This window comes from Cannabis sativa, chromosome 4, assembly GCF_029168945.1.
Source record: "Cannabis sativa cultivar Pink pepper isolate KNU-18-1 chromosome 4, ASM2916894v1, whole genome shotgun sequence".
In the NCBI taxonomy this organism is placed as follows: domain Eukaryota; kingdom Viridiplantae; phylum Streptophyta; class Magnoliopsida; order Rosales; family Cannabaceae; genus Cannabis; species Cannabis sativa.
Window position 1 is genome coordinate 1,297,561 of NC_083604.1, and position 25,488 is coordinate 1,323,048.

The window sequence follows — 25,488 nt, forward strand, 5'->3', positions numbered from 1 at the left end:
AGGTTGTTTGTTTGTTGGTTGGATTGATTAATGTATTTTTTCTTCAATAGTAGATACTATGAACAAATTGTTATGTTATATATGCTTAATTTAATAAATAAAAAAAATAATTATTTGAATAAAAAATTAATTTTTTAAAGAGTTGACCGAGTTGACTGAGTTGACCGGGTCAACCCGCCAACCCGCTAAACCCGACCAACCGAAACCCGCCAACCCGTGCCCTATTCGGGTCCGGGTTCGGTTTCATTTTTTTGAACCCAAAACCCGTGAACCCGAAACCCGCCAACCCGAAACCCGGTAATCCCGCCCGATGTTCAGCCTCATATCTCTATTATATCTCTATTGGTATAATTAAGTATCAAGTTCTATATATTGTTAGCCAATTGTATAGCATCTCAGCATCATTTCAAAATAATATTAAATACTACTAGTAACCAATAATAATGTTTTATATATGTATATAAATAATATTTTACTACCCCAAATTAAATTTAAGTATTTATGTGGTAAATAATATATTTACATATATATTTTTTTGTTGGACTGGCCACGCGCCACTACCAACCATGCAATGGCATCATTGACAAAATGAACACGGATTGGAAATTTGAACAAAAATACTGTTATTTAGTGGCACTTTGGTATGGTGTTGGGAAACAAGCCGAGTAAAAAGTGAGTGGAAATTTCAAAGTAAGAATGCTCATTGAAACTTAACAAGAGTCAAAGGATATACTTACTACATACTCATCTTCACTTCTCCACGACTACACTCATCTTCATCTTCAAGTGTCAATATGAAAATCGTCTTCTTCTCTCTCCTATTATCACTGTTAATATTTTTCATTTTCAATTTCGATAATTACTCAGTTGAAGCAGCATCAGACCCTTACTACGAATCTTGCATAGTCCCCAAAATTTGTGGAAACCAAACAATAAGCTTCCCTTTCTTCATTCAAGGCCAACAACAGCCTTACTGCGGTTACCCTGGCTTCAATCTCACGTGCGACTCACGTGGCCGCTCCATTATCAGTGTCTCCTCCCAAAACTACGTCGTTTTACAAATCTTTTACCAAAACCAATCCATTATCGTATCAAACGCTGCGTTTTTGGATCTTCACGATGAACAAGCCTGTTTCCCTTTTATACGGAACTTAACTAATCTCTCCCCTGATTTCAAGATCGCCGATACGGATGATGATCGGAACAGTGTGGTTTTGCTCTATAATTGTCAATCTTCTCCGATTATGAAGAACAGGATCGGTTGTTACGCAGAGAATCGTACCAATTCTGTTTTGGCTTTTTACGAAAGCCAAGAAGACGAATTGTTTGAGGCGTCGAAAATGTGTGGAACCAGAAATGTGACAGTGGTAAATACGACGGTAGCAATGGGGTATAGTGAGAAGATTGAAGGAAATTTAAGGATGAGAGATGTGGTGAGGAGTGGGTTCATGCTTAATTGGATAGCTAGTAACTGTAGCGCATGTGAGGAAAGCGGTGGGAGGTGTGGATTCCTTCGGCATATCTATCACTTCAGATGCTTTTGCCGTGACAGACCTCACGCCTTGAAGTGTTTTCCGGTGACGGCGGCGGCGGGTTAGTTTTTCTTCAACCACTCATTTTCACCTTTTTTTTTTTTTAATTTTTTTTTTTTATAATTATCTCTTTTTTTATTTTGTTTTTGGTTTTACCATTTTTATTTTGGGTTTTGCATGCCTACCATATTTGACCCAAATAATTGAGTCGCATTGATAACGTTGAACTTAGTTTGTACACAAAAATTAATGAATAATTTTCGTAATTGCAAACCACTAATAATAATAATAATAATGTGTCAAAATTGTTACCTTATATTTCCAATTGATCATAACTCACATCCCATAAATCTTTTAGAAAAAATACTAAAATTATGATTTAGTTTGGGTTGAGTATGTATTTCAATGCCTCTCTTGATTGAAATATGCCGCAGTTCACGTGGGAAGATATTAAAAAATTAATTATCTTGTCAGAAATAAAATGGCATGATAATAATGATGAGTAAATATAAAATTGTAATAAGTAATAAGTAATGATTTGCCTAAAATATGATTTATTTTTACTACTCTCTCCCACTTGTTGGGGGATTCCTTTGGGATATCTATCATTTCAGATGCTTCTGCCTAAAATTGTAATCATTCGCTTTTTGATGGAACTGGTATTTCTAGTGTAATTAATTTGGATCAACTATGTAGATGCAAAAATTAAGAGCTATTGCCATTTATAACCTGGAAGGTGATTCTCTACAATACACAGTGTATACTCATTTATACATTTACAAAAAAATTTAGTCAAATTTTCTCATTTTTTCTATAATAGTTATTTAAAAATTTAAGAAATTAAAAATAATTTATAATATAAAAAGTAATGTTCAAACAGTTTATTTAAAATAAAAGAATCCTACAACATACAATTTAAGCTTTATTTTTGGCGTATTAATTTTTCAAAATTTCTTAAAAATTTACAAGTATAGGAGACTGAAAAAAAATTAAACTCAAAAAATTATTGTAGTAATTAAGTAAGGTTACACTAATTTGGTGTAGAATTTTTTACTTTTTGTGCAATAACTCCATTAACTTGATAAAATAGTGCACTATTGGAAATGATCTAATTCTAACCCTCATTTTTTTCCTTTGTTTTTTTATCTATGTGTTGTTTTATTTTTTGTATTGAACAACCCATGTTTTCTTGGTAAATTCAGGAAGGAAAGGAATGCGTGGAACGAGATTGGGACTCGGACTAGGTAAATATAAAACAACGACACCATCTCAATTTGATTCATAAGATTTTTGATTTATTTGTATCATTCTGATAAACCAAGAAGTACCTAACGCATCATTCGGCCAAATCAAAAACATATAGATTGAGTCCTAAGCACATGATCTTTTAATAAAATCTTAGTCTTATCTTTAGTCCTAGTCGTCAGGGAATAAGTTAGTCCTGCAATGTATGCAAAGTTATTTATTTATTTTTTTAGTTTTAACAATAGGGAAAGTTGTTAGAAGTTGGGTGTATTTAAACTCATTATGAATAAAGAAAAGGGCAGCTTTTGAATCCTAATAGTGTGGTCTGTTCTCACCCGAAAAGAATAACAATATATATATATATTCATACAGCTGTGATTGGGACCTATCATTGGTATCAGAGCTGGTTTCAATGGCAACCAATAAAGAGAGAATTGAAGCATTAGAAGCTGGACTTGCTGGAGTCCTCACGGGAATCTAGAGACTTAAGGAATCGGCCGGTCGGTTAACAGACTTCATTCACAAAAATGTAGACAATTCAAACAACAACACTAGCGGACGTGGGCCACCTCGGACACAACAGGAAGAGAGCGATGGCAGCCGGCAATCATATTCGTCAAAAATGGCAAAACTAGAGTTTCCAAAATACTCTGGTGATGATCCCACGGAATGGTTCAATCGGGTTGCACAGTTTTTTGAATTTCAGGGCACAATGGACAATCAAAAGGTTTCTCTAGCCTCTTTTCATATTGAGGGAGAAGCAAATCAATGGTGGCAATGGCTACGACGCGCGTACGAAGAGGAAGGTCGTATGGTGACTTGGGACACATTCAAGGAAGAATTGTGGGCTCGTTTTGGACCAACTGATTGTGAAGATTTTGATGAAGCTCTGTCAAAAATTTGCCAAACTGGATCCCTTCGTGACTACCAAAAAGAGTTCGAGAGGCTGGGTAATCGTGTTGACGGCTGGTCACAAAAGGCTCTTGTGGGAACATTCATGGGAGAATTACGATCAGAAATTTCGGAAGCTATTCGAATGTTCAAACCAAAAACTTTGAAGAACGCCATAAGCTTAGCTCGCATGAAAGACGAACAACTACAGCGCCAACAGAGGTTTTACCGCGCTCCCCCATCAACTTCTCGTCCTTCGCTCATTACTTCGGCTGCCACTAAGACTTCAGCTATCAAGAAGTTGTCTAGGAGGAGATGCAAAGAAGGCGTGCACAAGGATTGTGCTTTAACTGTGATGAAAAATTCTCAGTGGGACATAAATGCAAGGGATCTCAACTTCTTCTACTGGAGGGACATATTGAAGAAGAAGCTGAAGAACACAATATGGAAACCAAATATGACGTTCCGATGGACTCCGAAATTTCACTACATGCTTTAACAGGATGGACAGCAGCAAAAACCATGCTTGTAACAGCCAAAATTGGAAATTGTGAAGTGATGCTACTAATCAATAGCGGTTCAACACATAATTTCATCAAGGTTGTTTCATCCTTGCAGCTACCTATAATGCCCACCAAGCCATTTCATGTACGCGTTGCCAACGGACCGCCATTAAAATGCCAAGGGAGATTAGACCATGTCACCATACTTCTATAGGGTATTCCCTTCACCATTAGCCTATATTCTTTACCCCTAACTGGTTTAGATTTGGTTTTGGGTGTTCAATGATTGGAACAACTAGGATCGGTTATATGTGATTGGAGGAAGATGACAATAGAGTTCAAATGGGCCAACAAAGTTCGAGTGTTACAAGGTACCAACACTCAAATCCTTCAGCAAGCATCGTTGAAGGCTATCTCAAGGGAGATTAGTCACAATGCCTCTTTTTTCGTAATCTGTATACAACCCAGTGAAGAGCTACAACAACCCCTTCAAAAGGACATGCAGACATTGGTGGAGTCTTTCTCTGATCTTTTTGAGGAGCCCAAACAATTACCACCAGCTAGGGAGGTGGAACACAATATTGCTCTTAAAGAAGGAACTGAGCCAATCAATGTGCATCCTTACAGGTATGCGTATTTTCAAAAAGCTGAGATTAAAAAACAAGTTCTTGACATGTTAAAATTGGGGCTAATACGACCAAGTACTAGTCCTTTTTCCTCTCCTGTTTTGCTTGTTAAAAAAAAGATGATACTTGGCGTTTCTGTACCGACTATAGAGCCCTTAATGCTGCTACCACAAAAGATCGTTTTCCCATTCCTAATGCTGATGATATGCTTGATGAACTCCATGGAGCTACCTATTTTACCAAACTTGATTTACGTGCTGGCTATCATCAGGTACGAATGAAACACACTAATATCTATAAAACTGCATTTCGTACACACAATAGTCACTATGAATATCTTGTTATGCCCTTTGGTCTTTGTAATGCTCCATCTACTTTCCAAGCTATAATGAATTCCATTTTTCGTCCTTACCTTCGTAAATACATTATCATATTTTTTGACGATATTCTAATTTATAGCCCCAATTAGAACATGCATCTTGAACATGTTCAACAAGCTTTTGAAATTTTACGGCATCATAAATTCTTCTTGAACTTCAAAAAATGTGCATTTCGGCAACAAGAATTAAGCTATCTGGGACATATCATAACAACTACAGGGGTCAAAGTGGATCAAACAAAAATACAAGCTATGCTTGATTGGCCTCGACCTACTAATATCTCTGAATTACGTGGTTTTTTAGGCCTTACAGGTTATTATCAAAAGTTTGTTCGACACTATGGCTTGATAGCTCGGACACTCACTAATCTTCTAAAAAAGGGTCAATTTGGGTGGACCGCTGAAGCCGACAACGCCTTTACCACCCTCAAGCAAGCAATGACCACTAGTCCAACCCTTGCCATGCCAAATTTTAAGCAGCTGTTCACTATCGAATGTGATGCTTCCAGAGATGGCATTGGAGCTGTGCTTACCCAACAGGGAAGGCCAATTGCATTTATGAGTCGAGCTTAAGGTGTTTCTAAATTATCATGGTCCACTTATGCTAAAGAGATGTTGGCAATCATTTATGCAATTCAACTTTGGAGACCTTATCTCCTTGGCCAAAAATTCTACATTCAAACTGATCAACGTAGCTTAAAGTATTTACTGGAACAACGAGTGGTCACAATTGAGCAACAAAAATGGATTACTAAGCTACTTGGATATGATTATGAGATACTTTTTAAACCGGGAAAACAAAACTCAGCAGCTGATGCACTATCTCGCGTACCAGGCTCTCCACTTCTCAATGTTCTTTCAGTTTCACAAGCTAGCATTTGGGATGATATAAAAAATGGCGCTGTGGGAGATGCATATATGGAATGAATTCAAACACAAGCTACTGCCTCACCTGGCCTTCCGTATACACACCAAAATGGGCTAGTCTTATACAAAAATAGAGTTGTGATCCCTCCAAAATCTCATATTCTGCAACAACTTTTGCGAGAATTTCATGATTCTCCTATTGGTGGCCACTCCGGCGTATTGCGCACTTATAAACGTATCGCTCAACAATTTTATTGGCCCTCCATGTATCGCCAGGTGCATGACTATGTTTCCGCTTGTGATGTGTGCCAACGAGCCAAGGTGTCTATGTTGTCCCCTGTGGGCCTCTTACAACCGTTGCCCATTCCTTGTCAAGTATGGGATGACGTCACTATGGACTTCATTGAAGGCTTACCACCATCTCAAGGAAAAAACACCATATTTGTGGTTGTTGATCGACTCACAAAGTATGCTCATTTCATGGCCTTGACTCACCCCTTTTCAGCCAAGAATGTAGCAGAAAAGTTTGTCGATGGTGTCATCAAACTACATGGCATACCTCAGTCAGTAATCAGTGATCGCGACCCCGTTTTCATAAGCAATTTTTGGCAAGAATTCTTAAGACTATCCGGGACTGAATTGAAATTGAGCACCGCATATCATCCGCAAATTGACGGGCAGTCCGAGGTCGTAAATCGATGCTTGGAGCAATATTTACGCTGCTTTACTCACCAACAACCACGCAAATGGCATTCTTTTCTTCCATGGGCAGAGTTTTGGTACAATAGGGCCTTTCATGCTTCCACGGGCATGTCGCCATTTCAAGCTTTGTACGGTCGACTACCACCAATGATTCCGCACTATCCGCTTGACTCTTCTCCTATGCATGATATTGATCACAACTTAGCCTCTCGAGATGCTCTTCTCAAGCAGCTCAAATGGAACTTACACAACGCTAGCATGAAGCAGTATGCAGATTCGAAACGACGAGACATTGAATTTAGTGAAGGTGATCATGTTTTCCTTAAACTACAGCCTTACCGCCAGCAAACGGTTTTTAAAAGAGCATCTCAAAAGTTAGCTAATAATATTTATGGACCCTTTGAAATTGAAAAACGCATTGGCAAGGTAGCTTATCAACTCAGACTTCCAGAAGGTTCTCGCATCCACCCGGTTTTCCACGTTTCTCTGCTCAAGAAAAAAATTGGTGAAACAAGTGTAAGCTGTAGTAAACTACCGCCACTGACCGATGATGGTTCCATCGATCTCGAACCTGAAGCTATCCTGGACACTTGTTGGCTCGGAAAAGGTGGAACGTTCATCACAGAATATTTGATCAAATGGAAGCATCTTTCTGGAGAAAATGCCACGTGGGAATCGACATCTACTTTGGCAGAAAAATTTCCTGCAATGAACCTTGAGGACAAGGTTCCATTGAAACAGGGGAGTATTGATAAACCAAGAAAAACCCAACGCATCATTCCGCCAAATCAGAAATATATAGACTGAGTCCTAAGCACATGATCTTTTAATAAAGTCTTAGTCTTATCTTTAGTCCTAGTCGTTAGGGAATAAGTTAGTCATGCAATGTATGCAAAGTTATTTATTTATTTTTTTAGTCTTAACAGTAGGGAAAGTTGTTGGAAGTTGGGTGTATTTAAACTCATTATGAATAAAGAAAATGGCAGCTTTTGAATCCTAATAGTGTGGTCTGTTCTCACCCGAAGAAAATAACAATATCTTTATATTTATATATATATATATTCATACAGCTCTGATTGGGACCTATCACATTCATTTCAATCTTCATCAAAAGTACGTATATAAAATATAAAGTATTACAAAAAATATGCATTAAGTCACTTTGTTCAAATTTCTTTGGCTCCACAAAATAAAATTGGTAAATTTTATCCTACACTATTTGTGGCATATCGTTATTTGTACATTTTAATATCGAGTCTCATACATTTTAATTTAATAAATAATATAAGATTCTGCTAACCAATTATAGAGCATCACACCATAGTGTTAGACACTTTGAGATGCCGAATAACAATACTTATTTCATATAATGTATTTTGCTATGAAAAAAAATCATTGGTACAAAGCCCTTGCTATCAATTTCAGTAGCTTAGATAATTTTGGAGACCTCTTTTATATTATTTTTATATCTAAATAGTTTCAATCATAATTCTTTTTATATGACACTATATATTTGTAAATTTATGAAAAATTCAAAATAATGTTCAAAGAGCATGCACTCGTCTCTTTTAAAATTTACTTTCTGTATTGTAAATTATCTCAAATTTTTCAAACTTCGCAAAATGTTTATAGCTATTCAAATATTAAAAAAACAAATTAAGAAAGTTTACCGGTACATACATCTGTTTTTTTTTTTTTGGGTGCATCTTATAAATATTATTAATTAGTGCCAATGGATCATTGATTCAAACATGTGAGTTTATCCTTTCCTTTCAATGATTGCATGCAGGTGTTACTCTTTGTGTAATGGGAATTATAGTAAGTGCAGTACTAGCCCACATACTGTGGAAGAAGAATCAAAATAAAGAAAACGTTGAGGCCTTCCTTGAAAGCTATGGCCCCATTCAAGTTAGAAGATATAGTTATTCAAAAATCAAGAAAATGACAAACTCATTCACACAAAAATTAGGCCAAGGAGGCTTTGGTGATGTCTACAAAGGAATCTTAGATGATGGCTCTTTTGTTGCTGTTAAGGTTTTGAACCAATCCAAAAGTAAAGATGGGCAAGATTTCATCAATGAGGTAGCAACCATAAGCAGAACTTCCCATGTTAATGTTGTCACTTTATTGGGATTTTGCTTTGATGGTTCTAAAAGAGCTTTAATATACGAGTTCATGCCCAATGGATCTCTTGAGAAGTTTATATTTGATGACAACGCGAATGATGATGAAAACAATCATCACTTAGATTGGGAAACTTGCTATCGAATCTCACTCGGTATTGCTAAAGGACTCGAGTATTTGCATCGTGGTTGCAACACTCAAATTTTACATTTTGATATCAAACCTCATAACATTCTTCTTGATGTTGGCTTTGTCCCCAAAATTTCAGATTTCGGGCTTGCCAAAATTTGTAAAAGAGACGAAAGTCGTGTTTCAATGTTAAGTCCAAGAGGGACTGCTGGATACATTGCTCCTGAAGTTTTTAATAGAAACTTTGGAAATGTGTCACATAAATCAGATGTCTATAGCTATGGGATGATGGTGTTAGAAATGATAGGAGGAAGAAAAAATATCAATATCCAAGTTGATAATACAAGTGAGATATATTTCCCACATTGGATATATAAACGCCTTGAGTTGGATGAGAATCTTGGACTAAAGAGAATGATTAATGAAGAAGATGGGATGAAAGTGAAGAAGATGATAATAGTAAGCTTGTGGTGCATTCAGACGAATCCTTCAAACCGACCAGCCATGAATCGAGTAATTGAAATGTTGGAAGGGAATGTCGATTCCTTGGAAGTTCCACCCCAGCCTTTCTTGTACTCTCCTTCAAGATCACTATCTCCATAATCTTCTCAAACATTTGTACAACTCTAAAAGTAAAATACTACTTAGATCATAATCGAGATTATTTGCACCGAATAACAGGATCAATGAACCATACTAGTAACTTTAATTTATTTTTTTATATTTATATTTAAATTATTCAATATTAAATATTAATCATTTAACATTTATATTCTTGCAATTTCTTTTTTTATTTCTAAAACTGTAATTTTTCCATAAAGAACCATGGTGAGTTCATGTCTTAGTGAAGTCCTCATCGTAATGGAATGCTTCTTTTTTCTAAACACACTTTCCATGAAAGTACTCTGTCATCAAAATTCCAAACTTTTCAAGTCAACTACCAGGTCAAGCATTACAAAACTTTCTTGTGGTGTTTTGCATTAGAAATCCAAATTATTCTTGGGGTTGGGGATGTTTAACATGGCTATGGCTGCTACTATTCCTCTGTTTGTTATCTTCATTCTCACTCATTCTCTGCTTCCAAGCTCTGGTGAAGAAGAGGGATCCCTTCCAAAAAAATGTGGTGTGTTCCCAGTGAACTGTTCAGAAGATGGACCCAAAATCCAATTGAAAAAAGAAGAAGAAGGGCCAGGGGACTGGTATAGAATTGAGTCAGTTGCGACAATGTCTCGATCAGACTCAGACTCAAGAGTCTATGTTGGAACTTTGTATGAAATATGTAAAAATAGAAAAGTGAAGTGTGTGAGTAGGAGTCCCACATGGGATAGAAACACTACATTTTAAGTGTATATCTAGTGCAAGTTTGAGATATGGGTTTGGGCCCCAAGGGGTACCCAGTTTTGCGCGCATGGGTGAGGACTCACACACTGGACCACCACACACACGTGCCGCCGCCCGACCGATCCGGGTTGGGTTGGTGAGGTGTCACTTTATTTTTTGAAGAAAAATTATTTAATTAAATAAAGATTTATTTTTATTTATTTATTTATTAATTAATTTTAACACGTGATCAGAAGAGGTAAAACGCGATCAGTCAATGATCCGCCTTTTCCTCCCACGATCCAACTCCTCCCACGAACGATAATATTACCGTTTTCTTACCGTTTTTTCTTGGATTGACTTCTATATAAGTCGTATCAGATCAACGTAAGAATACATCTTTTCTATATTAAAAAAAAAATCTTTTCTTTCTTTACGATTTTTCTGAGAGCAAACAGTAGGGTGTTACAGAGCGATACAGTTCGGTGCAGAACGTATCGTACTTATACAGAGGCTGTTTTATCCTGGGGACGCCGTGGTTGCTAGACTGCCGTGCACACTTCGCAGCCGCGAAACGTCTTAAAGAGAGCGACATTGTCCGCGACTCAGCCAGATTATTCTATCGGTAATTCGTTCCAATTTTACTGTATTTAATTTCGGTTTAACAGTCTATAATTTCCATAGTGATGAAAGAGGAAGCAAGGCTGTCTTCCCAAGAACCTTGTGAAGACTCACACACTGGACCACCACACACGCGCGCTGCCGCGGTCCGACCGATCCGGGTTGGGTTGGTGAGGTGTCACTTTATTTTTTGAAGAAAAATTATTTAATTAAATAAAGATTTATTTTTATTTATTTATTTATTAATTAATTTTAACACGTGATCAGAAGAGGTAAAACGCGATCAGTCAATGATCCGCCTTTTCCTCCCACGATCCAACTCCTCCCACGAACGATAATATTACCGTTTTCTTACCGTTTTTTCTTGGATCGACTTCTATATAAGTCGTATCAAATCAACGTAAGAATACATCTTTTCTATATTAAAAAAAAAAATCTTTTCTTTCTTTACGATTTTTCTGAGAGCAAACAGTAGGGTGTTACAGAGCGATACAGTTCGGTGCATAACGTATCGTACTTATACAGAGGCTGTTTTATCCTGGGGACGCCGTGGTTGCTAGACTGCCGTGCACACTTCGGGCAGAGCCGCGAAACGTCTTAAAGAGAGCGACATTGTCCGCGACTCAGCCAGATTATTCTATCGGTAATTCGTTCCAATTTTACTGTATTTAATTTCGGTTTAACAGTCTATAATTTCCATAGTGATGAAAGAGGAAGCAAGGCTGTCTTCCCAAGAACCTTGTGAATATGATTCATTGTATAACTCACACACCCTTTACAGGTGCAGCCACGATCCTGGTCTTAGGTGGCGTTTGGTTGGAGGTAATGAAATGGACTGAAATGGAAAGGAAATAATAATTATTCTTTTGTTTGGTTGCATTTTGAAGTATTAGAATGACATTCCAATGGAATGCTCTTTCCACTATTTTGGTGGAATGACTATTCCATTTTAAAAAGGAAGGAATGACCATTCCAATGTAACAAGAAAAAAAATTTAATTATTTTTTTATCAATTTTTTTTATGCATTTTAAATTTTATTCTATTCCATTCCTATTCTCATTCACATTCTCATTCCTATTCCTATATTTTCATTCCTCCCAACCAAACGCCTCCGTAGTTTTAATCAAACTAAGTGCCACCACCACGACTTCTATTGCGGACCCCAAGGGGTACCCAGTTTTGCGCGCATGGGTGAGGACTCACACACTGGACCACCACACACGCGCGCCGCCGCCGTCCGACCGATCCGGGTTGGGTTGGTGAGGTGTCACTTTATTTTTTGAAGAAAAATTATTTAATTAAATAAAGATTTATTTTTATTTATTTATTTATTAATTAATTTTAACACGTGATCAGAAGAGGTAAAACGCGATCAGTCAATGATCCGCCTTTTCCTCCCACGATCCAACTCCTCCCACGAACGATAATATTACCGTTTTCTTACCGTTTTTTCTTGGATCGACTTCTATATAAGTCGTATCAGATCAACGTAAGAATACATCTTTTCTATATTAAAAAAAAAATCTTTTCTTTCTTTACGATTTTTCTGAGAGCAAACAGTAGGGTGTTACAGAGCGATACAGTTCGGTGCAGAACGTATCGTACTTATACAGAGGCTGTTTTATCCTGGGGACGCCGTGGTTGCTAGACTGCCGTGCACACTTCGGGCAGAGCCGCGAAACGTCTTAAAGAGAGCGACATTGTCCGCGACTCAGCCAGATTATTCTATCGGTAATTCGTTCCAATTTTACTGTATTTAATTTCGGTTTAACAGTCTATAATTTCCATAGTGATGAAAGAGGAAGCAAGGCTGTCTTCCCAAGAACCTTGTGAATATATCAATGAATACTCCTTTCCCACCACCACTGATTATGATTCATTGTATAACTCACACACCCTTTACAGGTGCAGCCACGATCCTGGTCTTAGGTGGCGTTTGGTTGGAGGTAATGAAATGGACTGGAATGGAAAGGAAATAATTTTCATACCATTCTTTTGTTTGGTTGCATTTTGAAGTATTGGAATGGCATTCCAATGGAATGCTCTTTCCACTATTTTGGTGGAATGACTATTCCATTTTAAAAAGGAAGGAATGACCATTCCAATGTAACAAGAAAAAAAATTTAATTATTTTTTTATCAATTTTTTTTATGCATTTTAAATTTTATTCTATTCCATTCCTATTCTCATTCACATTCTCATTCCTATTCCTATATTTTCATTCCTCCCAACCAAACGCCTCCGTAGTTTTAATCAAACTAAGTGCCACCACCACGACTTCTATTGGGGACCTCCAAACATGAGTATTCCTTTTCCATACCAAGAAAAATGTCAAAATTTCACGCTTCCCTTTCCACCTCTACCTCCATTTCCATTTCCATCTCCATCTCCACCTCCACCTGTTAATATTCATTTCAGTTTTGGATTGCGTGCAACTCCTGCTTGTTTCGGATGTTACAAGGAAGGAGGATATTGCAGCAACACTACACAGAGAAATCAATTTCAGTGCACATCAAAAGGTATTTGTATCCGAACACAAATCACAGATATTGACAAACCTCACTACTCTCATCATACATACGTGTTTTTGGTCTTTCTCAAATCAGTGTCGTCTGTACAACCTCGTTAAGTCCTAATTTTGCCCACGTGTCGCTGACAGGTCATTAAAAAATTATCCTACGTGGTCATATTTTACAAAATAAAAACAAAAAATTTAAGAGTAATTTGCGTCAAAACTCCCCCACCTATCAATTTACTTGCAAAAAACCATCCAACCTTAAAATTTTTTGGATAATTTTTTGCAAGTAAATTGATAGTTGGAGGGTTTTGCCGCAAATTACTCTTAAAATTTTTATTTCACATAAGATAATTTTTTAGTGACTTGTCAGTGACACGTGGGCAAAATTAGGAATAACGAGACTGGACAAATGACACTTTAAAAATGTAAACGGAACAGTACTTTGGAAGGTTTTCCCACCAAAATATGAGGTTGAATGATTTTTTGCAAGTAAATTGATAGTTAGAGGGTTTTGCCGCAAATTACTCTTTAAGAAAACAAATAATCTAATTAGTAACTTTTATTAACAAAAATTTAAAATAGTATTTACCCACAAATAATATCATTTTTTAAAAAAATAATGCAAGAATCATTATAGTTTTTAGACAACGTGGATTATTACAAAAAAAAAAAAGTAAGATTAAGTGAATAATATATTTTCTTAAAATATTAATACAGTACTTTCATAAAAATTAGGAAAACAAAAACAAATAAAAAGCACTTACCTTTTTATATGTGATTTTCTGTATATTAATATATTAGTGATGTCTAGTTCACTATAATAATAATGATAATGATTTTTTTTTTACCATCTGGATAGGTGTGGATCGAAAGCCCGCTAAGGATATGGCTCTGATACCATGTAAACTGGGAACTTATCTATACAAATCTATAAGGAATCTGTCTATGAGAAGAAACACAAGACTTGCAAAAGTTAAGCAAGTCTTGGAAGGAGAAGCTATATATAGACAATTATGAAGTCTGTTACAGAGAAAAGAAAAACAGGACAAACAGAGTAAAGCTAAAAGCCAAAACACGTGGCAAGAAACTGTTACAGCAAACAACAGTTAACTAACTACTTCTTTAACTAACTCTGTATTATTGTTATCATTGAATGAAATCATAAGATCTATTAATTAATAAATTCGTTCAAAATAATAGAACACACTTCAGAGGAACAATTCTCCAACTGAAGCACACGACATGTAGAGAAACAGGAGTCTCTTGCCAAGCAATGAGCCAACTTATTTGCAGATCGTTTTACAAACACAAATTGTGAAGGCATAAAATATCGCTCTGAATCGCTTGAACACCCAAGGTATCTGTTTCCAAAATGACTCTATCCCACGAATGAGTTGCAATCCAACTCAATGCTTCTTTAATGCCTATTATCTCAGCAATTTCGGGTTGAACACATCCAATCTTCCCATCTTGCTTCTACCATAGCACCATGATGATTCTGAGCTACACAACCCATGCCAAAAGACAAGACTCGAACCAGAAAAAACTAAAAGGAAAAGACTAAAAAAACCATGTCAAAAGACAAGACTAAAGAACCATGTCAAAAGACAAGACTAAAGAACCATGTCAAAAGACAAGACTAAAGAACCATGTCAAAAGACAAGACTAATGGAAAAACTAAATTAATTTCAACACATAAACACGATCACAACATTAAATTAATTAAGGAATAATCTCCTTATAATTCTAACCCCATAAAAACAATAATTGGAATTAAACTAATAATAGTAAATTAATAAATAAAAACAAAAATATGAGACGGAGGATGTCGCTGAGCCGAATTGAATCACTCCCAGACGACTGCTCTTGAACCCCTCACAGAAGAAAACGTTGATGTAGAAATGAGAATTTTTTTTTTCTTTCTATGCAGTTATGTCTTGGTGCACCGCCGTTTGAACTAAATGATCTCAGAGAAAAGTCTTCAATAATGATGATAATGAATTGGTTCATTGTATCGTTTATTTTTTCATTTTAATTTTTGTAATCAATTATAATGGGACTATTGTAATAATGATTACGGGCCAACCAAAATCAATGTAATCTTCATCAAATTTTTTATAATTATAAAATAAAAATAATAAGATTATTTTAATCGTTATCCATTTTATTTCATTACATTCTCATCCAAATAAAACATTATAATAATTCTGATTATAATATTCATTCTAATTACAAACTAAATATTATAATTAATTTTTATTATTATTCTTATTCCATTACACTAAACCAAACACCATCATAAATTATTGAGAATCATGAAATTTTATCTTGAAATTAATGGGTAATAAATAAAAGGCTAATTAGTAATTTTTTCCCAACTTTGACATGTACTAAATTGTGCCTCCTGAACTTTTTTGGACGTTAAAAATTCCCCCGAACTATTGAGATAGTTAAATTTAAGAACTTTTGTCTAATTTTAGTAAAAAAATTCTAACATGGATGAAAGTTCAATGGGCATGCTTTAATACATATCAAAGTTTGAGGGACATGATTTTGTAGATATCAAAGTCTAGGAAGCATGTTTTAGTACATAAACAATGATTGAAACAGTAAAATTGAATGAAATTAGACAAAAGTCCTTAAATTTAACAATCTCAATAGTTCGGGGGAAATTCATGGAGAAAAATTACTGCGTAGCCTAAATAAAATAACTCATTCATATTCTTTTATATCACTCGATACTACTAAGTAACATATGTTTTTATATAGAAGAGATTTCAATGGTTACATTTTTATTGTAACCATTATGGTTACATTTTTTTTAAGCCATTGGATTACTATTAAATGGTTGTGATTAATTTAGAAATTAAATAAAAATAAATAATAAATAACTTGTAACCTGAAAGTAACCTAATAATTATTTATTTCCTTATAAAACAGTAATTAAGATTAATTATATTTTAAAATTAAATTAATTATAATTATTAATTAATTTTTTGCAATTTATTACCATATAAGGATCTTTTAGCAATTTATTTTTTTTGCACTTAAATTATTTAAAATTTTATAACAAAACTTTATATAATTTAAAATTATACACATATAATTTTATAATTTAAATTTTATTATACTTGTAATCTTAATTATAAATTATTACACTTAATTATTCAATTTTTTTATTTAAATATTTAAAAAGTAAAAAGTGAAATAAGTTCAAGGATTTTTTAGAAAAAATAGCTACATTTGCTTGAGGCCTCATACTGAGTTCGTCTAATTGTAACAAAATAATTAAATATCATCTAAAAATAATTAATTATTTAAAAATTTATTATAAGAAGAGAATTTTAATTTGTGTAAAAAGAAGTTTAATTTTTGTAAAAAAATAAATTTTATTGTAAATATTATAATTAAATGGCTTAATTATTAAAATAATTAAAGTAAGGATTTAAATATAAATATTAATTACTAAAAAAGGTCTTGTTAAATATTTAATTAATTATTTTAGGAAAACAGTTAATTATAATTAATTAATTCTAAAAAAAAGAATGTCTACATATTAGTAACCTCCTATTACAAGTAAAAAAAAAAATGTAACTATATGGTTACAATAAAAATGTAACCATTGAATAGTCACCTGTTTTTATATATATAATATTACTATTCTTATTCTTACATTATCATTACCATCTCATTATACCAAACCAAAAAACATTTTATATATATACTATTACTATTCTTATTCTTACATTATCATTACCATTTCATTATACCAAACCAAAAACCATCATAGCTTAGATATGAAATAGAGACAATTTAAGATAGAGTGAAGTAACAAAATCAAGCAATATTATTGTGAGTGAGACCATTGAGGAAGAGTGAAGCAAAACGATCCATTTGATGCTTATTCAAAACTAAACCAGCCTCAATACCACCACTTCCATCTCCACATTCCGCCATTGAAATGGCTCCAATACCTATAAATACTATAGCCACCTTCTTAGGCCGACCCCATCCAAAATTTCTACTGTAAAGACCCAAACTTGGAGACCCAACAACTCCAACATGGCAACAATTCTCATTCTCACCTCTCGCCGCCGAAGAAGCACTTAACGCTTCTTCTATTTCGCTCTGTAAATCCTCTTTTTTCCCCACACTATTCACTAAATCACTATCCTTTTTCACAAGAACAGAGAATGATGATTCCTCTTCTTCCTCCTTACCAATCACCTGCTCCCTCATATCGTCGTGATTGTTCTTGATTACCACGCAATTACCGAAGAAATTTTTCGGCACCGGAGGTGTCAAACGATTCCGATAATCAGCGGCAAATCCTAAAATGACTTTACTTTTAGTCTTATCTTCCTCTGTTGCTTTGAGAAAACAATCGAAAATGTAAGCGTAGGTAAGAATGAAAGAAGAAGATAAATGAAGGTTATTTGGGTTTGATACCCTTCGACGGAGTTTATCTATATCTGATCGACTTAGTTCGAAAATTGCTCTATATGATTCATCAAGATTAGGGCTTTGAAAGAGTTTAAATTCAATTTTTTTTGGGTTGTTTCTACAATTTTCTTACGAGGCTGATCCAGGATTTCCTATCCTATAATTCAACACCTTCATTTCAAACCCAGATAGGTCTTTTAGAACAGTTCGATCATAAAAGGGTGTAAGCTCCTCTGGTAACAATGGCGGCAATTGGGGATTTTCTTGAGATGATAAGTAAGCCCACGATTTTATAAACATAGTTGCAGATTTCCCATCTACAACACCATGATGAGTAGTGAGGCCAATACAAAATCCCTTATTAGGAAAAACATGAGTGATTTTAATTCTGGGTGTTCACAAAGTATCGGATCCAATTCAATCCGCACGATCCAATCCAATCCAATCTGCAAAATGCGGATATCCGCAGATTGGATTGGATTGAAAAATCTAAAATCCGCACTTTTGCGGATTGAATGTTGTTTAACCTCAAAAAGTAACCGATACAATACAATTCCCACTTATTTTTTACTAGGTAATATATATTAATTAAAAAAAAGACACAAACTTCTAATTTCTTAATCTTTTTTCGTAATATATTGAGTTGGTGCATTTTATTTATTTTGTAATAAAAAACAGAAGAAAAATAATTCTTATTCATATAGACACATACACATAAAGTTTAAATATATATATACTAGCTTATTTATTTTAGTAATTAGATACATGTATATTTTAGTGTGAATCTAAAGATAAGTATATATATATTGATATACTAGCAAAAAATTACGTGCGAGACACGTATACTAAATTTTATGCTAGGTTTTTTTATACTTTATTTAAAGTGATATAATTAAAAATTAAAAGAAAAATATTATTAGTTATGATATGCCAATTGTTTTGCTTAAAAGTCTGGTAAGCATTGTATCAAGAAAAGACTCGCCAGACTGGTGGATGTAAAAGTGTTCTAAAAGAGTAACTGCATTCATATATACTGACAATCTAACAAATCATATATATATATTGCTGGACAAATCTTTTTGCTGCATCAAAACTATAATCATCTTTTTTCATTCAATGGATACATTACTTTCTCAATGTTCGACAATTAAACATTGAAAATTTCAAGTATCTTTACAACTACCCCTTCATCATGATTAACAGTGCTCCCAACAATATCGAGAAATAATTGGGCTGCTAGCATTTTTACTTCTGCCAAGTCCTCAAATGTAGTTGCTTCTTTCAAATGTAGCTGCATTTTTATATTCAAGGCATATACCTCAAAATTTCTAGCAAGGGAAGCCATAAGCTTTGCACTAAAGTGGATACCAACTGAGCAAGCCATGCCTGCGACAAATGCAGCATACATTCACACAAGAAACATACAAAATAATTTAATAAGATAAATAAAACTAAGATGATATATAGATATGGTTAGAATACATTTTTTTTACACCTCAAAGTACAATGAGAATAAAAAAAGCACGGGATACTCAAATATATTACTACCATATTATACTATGTTGCTGCAATGTGATAACAATCATATTATTTATAAAACTATACATATAATACAACATATTAACCTATTAGGTACACTTTAAAAGAAATTACTTTCAAAATTCTTAAACTATATGGTCATTGTATTCCAAGTTGAGTATTGCCAGGAGAGTATACTTCAAATATTACACTATCTTCTGTCAATTAACTCTAATGCGTCAAAGTGACAACAGTATTTCAATTGTGGATGAAATGATATCATTATGTGTAAATTTGAAGTTTTTTTCCTTGAAACATGAGGAATACATTAAACAATTAACATATAGAGGTAACCAAGTAACCAAGTAGACACCAATTTTTGTCTACAATTCTGTCTACAGGACCTGTAGTAAGCACCAATGAGTTAGACAATGATAGCATCTGAAATAAATCCAATGATGCCAACGTTACATATGAATTCCTTTATTGTTATCTCCCCTTTGCTTAGACCCCAAAAAAAAATGCATACAGCTTCAAGCCCAAAGTAATGTGACAGAGAAAAATAATAAGAGTTCAAGTCCTAAACAAAATGAAATAATCACCATGGAAGCCTGGAAAAATGTTTAAAGAAAAATGAGAAGTGAAAATAATCATTTGTATCAACTTAAAGAGAGCATGATAAAATTTATCTTGTTACCTTGCCTTGAGACTCAAATTCAAATTTGACAGTAAACGAATGGAGTACGTGCAAGTGCCCTGAGTTTGAAAGTTCTTATTACGTATAGTACTTTGATTAAAAAAAAAGTCTTAACAGTTATCGATGCAACACTTAAAGTGCCTTCACTTATGTGTGATCATTGTAAAAATTGAAATTAAATTTACTCTTGCAGATCAAGATGGCACATGAATATAAGAAGTGAGAATCATGATAAAACTACCAACTTTGTTGGGCTGACAATGTTGACTAACTTAACTGATAATAGCTCTAATATCTTTTTTTTTTTTTTCAAGAGACTAAGGTCATATGTCTATGATTGACTTCCTTCCAACTATATTTGTAACGTCCCCGCTTCAAGCCTCCATTGGGCCCTTACACCTACAGAATGAATGACTCTTATACACGAGTACGTCACTCTGGCTGCTTCCTGGATTGATGACTGACCCTACAGACCAACACGAGTGTTTCCAGCGTGCTTTGTCCTCACTCACACGCATCCTGGGAAAACTTCCCAGGAGGTCACCCATCCTAAAATTGCTCCAGGTCAAGCACGCTTAACTGTGAAGTTCTTTCGTGATGGGCTACCAAAAAACAAGATGCACCTTGTTGATATAGGTAGTACCAATTAATCCATTTAAGCTCTCTTCAACTGTGTAGTCCCATACCTACACAGTCTTAGAATCATCCCACTTGACCTTCCCCAGGCGGTGTGAGATTGTACAACTTACCCGGTATTTCCCCTTACGGATCACGGGACTACTGACTGTCACAATCTGTAAGGGGAAATACCGGGTAAGTTGTACAATCTCACACCGCCTGGGGAAGGTCAAGTGGGATGATTCTAAGACTGTGTAGGTATGGGACTACACAGTTGAAGAGAGCTTAAATGGATTAATTGGTACTACCTATATCAACAAGGTGCATCTTGTTTTTCGGTAGCCCATCTCGAAAGAACTCCACAGTTAAGCGTGCTTGGCCTGGAGCAATTTCAAGGATGGGTGACCTCCTGGGAAGTTTTCCTAGGAAGCGTGCGAGTGAGGACAAAGCACGCTGGAAACACTCGTGTTGGTCTGTAGGGTCAGTCATCAGTCCATGATGCAGCCAGAGTGACATACTCGTGTATAAGAGCCATTATTTCCGTGGGTGTAAGGACCCAATGGAGGCTTGAAGCGGGGATGTTACAATATTGACAGCCTTCTCTTATATCTATGACTGGCCACATAATGTTGAAACTACTTGATACGCTTTGGCCTAACCAATACTGGACAGAAACAAAAGGATAAATTTGTCTTTGTATGTGTGAATACATGTGTATATAGAGTTATAGAAAAAAAAAACAAGACTTATGTTATCTTAGAATAATTGGGCATATAAAATTGGTACACAGGTACAGGATTGTAAAATATAGAATTTAAGAAGTGTTGCGAAAATTATTAATTACTACGCAAGTGCACGCAATCAAGTAGTATACTCACGCAAGTGAGGTCGAACCACAGGGAATTGGATTAATTACTACTAAACTATACTTATAATTCTATTTGGCAAATCAAAAGTATTTATGATTGAAAAAGGAAGAAAGAAATTCAAGAAACTTAAAGAAGTAAGTGAATATTAATCAAGATGAGAGAATAGGGAGACGAATCCTGTTGTTAAGTTACCAATGTTAATGTCTAATTGCTATCTTTCTCTTGAAGTGAATGACATATTATAAATTAACCTAGCTCTTTCCAGATCTTCTAGGTTCTTAATCTCATGCTCTCTAATTAATCTCTTAATTAAACTAACATGAAATCAGCATTAATCAATAATCTAAATGTCACAAAGGCTATGTAAATACTTTCGTTTCACATCAAAACCTAGACTATCCAATTTTAGCATTCTCAATTCTCACTTTTTCAGATTTCGAATTGAGATCATAAAACATGTAAAAGGTGATCAATCTTGCACATGGAAATTAAACACAAATATGAATAGTGTTCACAATCAAGATGGAGGAATGACAATTATCCATTAACTAGGAAAAACTTAAACAACATTCATCATTCTCCCTAAATAGGAGTTTAGTTCAAAACATCCATAATTAACATTGAAATAGAAAAGAACATAGAAAAATTAAAGAGAAGAGAAAGAACTAGTTGAAGCAATTGATCCGGGTCGCCACAAGCCGCTCTTCTAGCCTCCTTCTTTGTTTCTAGGGTTCTAATTCTGAATAATCCCTAATTTCCACGAGCTCTCTCTATTTAAACCAAGTCTCATCTTTAAAATTCATGAAATTACGAAACTGCCCAAAAATCCCGTCTTTGGGTCCCCGTCGCGAATGGCAATGCCCCCGTCGCGACGGGGTTAAGCAGCGATTTCTTGAAAATCTTTCTGCCAGTTCCCGTCGCGACTAGGATATTGCCCGTCGCGACGGGATTTGGCAGCAACATATTTTTTTGATTTTTCTTCTCAATTCTTTCACCACTTGTCCTCAATTCTTGTACATACTTTCTTTAAATGCCCGAGGACCTGAAATCAAAGAATCAAGCGTAATATAGCCCTAAAACTAGAAACAAAGGGTGAAAACTAACCGAAAATATGACCCGAAACTTAGACTAATTTTAGCCTAACAAGAAGCTCACCCTCCAGCCCTAAAATCTTATTAACTTGGCTTCCATCCCACACCATGGCCATTATTTTGAGGAACCTGCCATTGACCAAGATGTAAATATCTCATTTAAACATTTATATTCAAACTTTAAATTTCTACCTTTTAACAGTAGTTGGAGCCACATAAAACCTAAAATTAAAGAATACAATAGTTTTTAACATACAAACAACATCAAAAGACCAATAAAAAAAATAAAAAATTAATAAGAGCAGAACATTAAAATATATCAAAGACCGTATTTTCTATAAATGAAATTATAAAAAACGTAAAATTTTTTGTATATTTTTAGAAATTATCCTAAATTCCCATACAGTTTCTTATTTGGGCCGTTGTAAGCTTTGTTATAGGCCCATGGACCCTTTCAGCTCATTATGTATTGGGCCTAATGTAGTTGGCCCAGTTCTCCTCCACCTCTACCGAAGAGATTTTCCACTCTTGTCTGATTCTTCTTTTCAGTTTCTGAAGATACCGAAGAAGAAGAAGAAGAAGCTCTGAAAATATCGGCGAAGACGTTAATGGCGCGTTCATACGTTTTTACAGGAGCAACTAATCCATTGTTGACGAGAATGCGTGAATCGGTTCCTATATTGGCTAGGGTTACACAGACGAATCAATGGTTGGGGAGCATTACCACTACCAGAAGAACCTTCATTACTTTGTCGAGTAGAGAATTCCATGGTCGAGTTCAATCGGGTTTGGATTTTCGCGCTGGTGGTCATCGGATGATTTTCACTTCCACTCCTGTTCGTGCTGCTCATGTTAATGACGCTGGCTCCATTGATTCACCTCTTATCAACTCCATGCAAATCAAGGTTCTTGTCTCATGTCAGCTCATTAATTTCAATTCGAGTAGTTTGAATCCCAATTTGGGTGTTTGGGAATCAAATTCTAATTTTTGAATTTGAGGAAATTTTGTTACTGTAAATGTTAAATTTAGGGTTTTGATAGGGTTTTAGGGGAATTACTTATGGTTATTACGGTGAAATTTGGTTGAACAGATTATATAGTGAATTAATCAATTTAATATCAGTTCAAATATTAAATGGATATGTTTTATTATTATTTTATTATATATAAATAATATTTTATTATTTTATTAAATAAAAATAAAAATTCACCCATAAATTTCTCATAAACCGAGAATTTCAGTTATATAGGCACACTTTATATAGAATAGATATGTATATTGGTTTAATTTGTATATAAATAGAGATGTAAATAGATTATTATTGGAGATTATGAAACAATAGTCTTTTTTTAATTTTTTTCTATGAAATATTAAATAATTTATTATTAAAAAAATAACCGATCCAAAATAACCGATCCAATCTGCACTATTGCGGATTGGATTTAAACTCTTATGCGGATCGGATTGGATCCAAAATATGAAATCCGCACTTAGTGCAGATTGGATGTTGTTTGACCAAAAAAGTGCGGATTGGATCAGATGAACACCCCTAATTTTAATAGCCATTACCGAAATCCCTGTTTCAGAAACATGTAATGGAGAAACCAAAGGTCGAACCTTTGAGACTTTGAAGGGTTGGTTTCCAGAAAGGTTGTCAAAGTCAGCATTGGATTCGGCAATTGAGAGTGAAACGACGTCGCCTGGTGTGTAAAGAGCGATTGGTTTGGGGGAATGTTGAGGCCATGTTAGTTTTCCAGCTAGAGATAGAAAGTGTTGGAGTGTGAGAGAGAGTGAGTGTTTGAGTTTTGGGAGAAGAGAGTTCAAGAAAAATGTAGTGTCTTTGGGAAGAGAATAGAAGAATAGAGATTGGACTAGTGGGAGTTTGAACCACAAGGTATCAAAGCTGGTTAATGGGAGAGTGAAGTGGGTGGTGGCCGTGAATGGAGCCACATTGGTAACCTCGAGTATTTTGGTTGAGGCCATGGCCATGGTTGAGTAGTGAGTAGCATATGCAAACTTACTATATATATACACAACTTAAAGGCGTGGTTGAGGCCATGGCCATGGTTGGTGAGTAGCATGTGCAAACTTACTAATATACAGGAAAAACTCTTTGAACATCAACATCCATGATAAATCTCATTGTTACCCATTGATGATATAAAAATAGACAGGAAACAACTAGATAAAAAACATATTAAAAAAAATATATACAGAAGGTATTTACACTATTAAAAAACTATGAAAAAACTACTACAAAATGAGAAATCAATAAACACAAAACCCACAAAAGTTGAATATGAAAAAATTTCAAAAATAGGGGAATACCAAAAAGATTCCGAAAACAAACCTGCGATCAAAGAGGAGCACTATCCTAATCATTTTTTTTGAGCAGGAGCATGAGAAATTTTTTTATGGGCAGCAACCTTTGATTTCTTTTTAGGAGGAGCTCGCTCACGTTTTGACAATTGAGGAGCAAAATCGGAGTCATCATCGTCTTGAATAACAGGACATTTGCCCTTATTCCTATTAGCTACAGATTTCAATCCCATTTTAGAACTTTTCTTTGGCACAGGGGAAGGAGAAGAGTTCAACTATGGGGGTTTTATTTAAAAAATAAAAAACTGAAAAGAAATTGAAAATAATAAAAAAAAAAAGAAGAGAAAAAGAGAGGAAAATGATGTAAGGTATGATTGATATAAGTTATCAATGGAGGTTATAAGATATTTAAAAAAAAAAAAACTGAAAAGAAATGAAAAATCAAAGGAAAAAATGAAAATAGAGAGGGAAGTG

The 25,488-nt window shown here is 34.7% G+C and overlaps 1 protein-coding gene and 1 pseudogene across 1 annotated transcript; one reads left to right on the forward strand and one right to left on the reverse strand.

The window, feature by feature from the left end:
- Positions 1–634: 634 nt before the first annotated feature.
- LOC133036608 (LEAF RUST 10 DISEASE-RESISTANCE LOCUS RECEPTOR-LIKE PROTEIN KINASE-like 2.4) lies at positions 635–10,539 on the forward strand. The gene is made up of 3 exons (XM_061113149.1): positions 635–1,593; positions 2,735–2,776; positions 8,535–10,539. The coding sequence occupies exons 1-3, from the start codon at positions 795–797 to the stop codon at positions 9,599–9,601; spliced, it is 1,908 nt and encodes a 635-aa protein (XP_060969132.1). The 5' UTR covers positions 635–794; the 3' UTR covers positions 9,602–10,539.
- Positions 10,540–17,042: 6,503 nt separating this feature from the next.
- On the reverse strand, positions 17,043–25,009 carry LOC133036501 (phenolic glucoside malonyltransferase 1-like; annotated as a pseudogene).
- Between the last annotated feature and the right edge of the window lie 479 nt (positions 25,010–25,488).

Bases quoted from the DNA above. Each gene is read 5' to 3' on its own strand.
- LOC133036608 (XM_061113149.1), top strand. From the start codon at position 795: ATGAAAATCGTCTTCTTCTCTCTCCTATTATCACTGTTAATATTTTTC. The intron at 1,594-2,734 runs GTTAGTTTTTCT...TGGTAAATTCAG, and splicing joins TCCGGTGACGGCGGCGGCGG to GAAGGAAAGGAATGCGTGGA. The intron at 2,777-8,534 runs GTAAATATAAAA...GATTGCATGCAG, and splicing joins GAGATTGGGACTCGGACTAG to GTGTTACTCTTTGTGTAATG.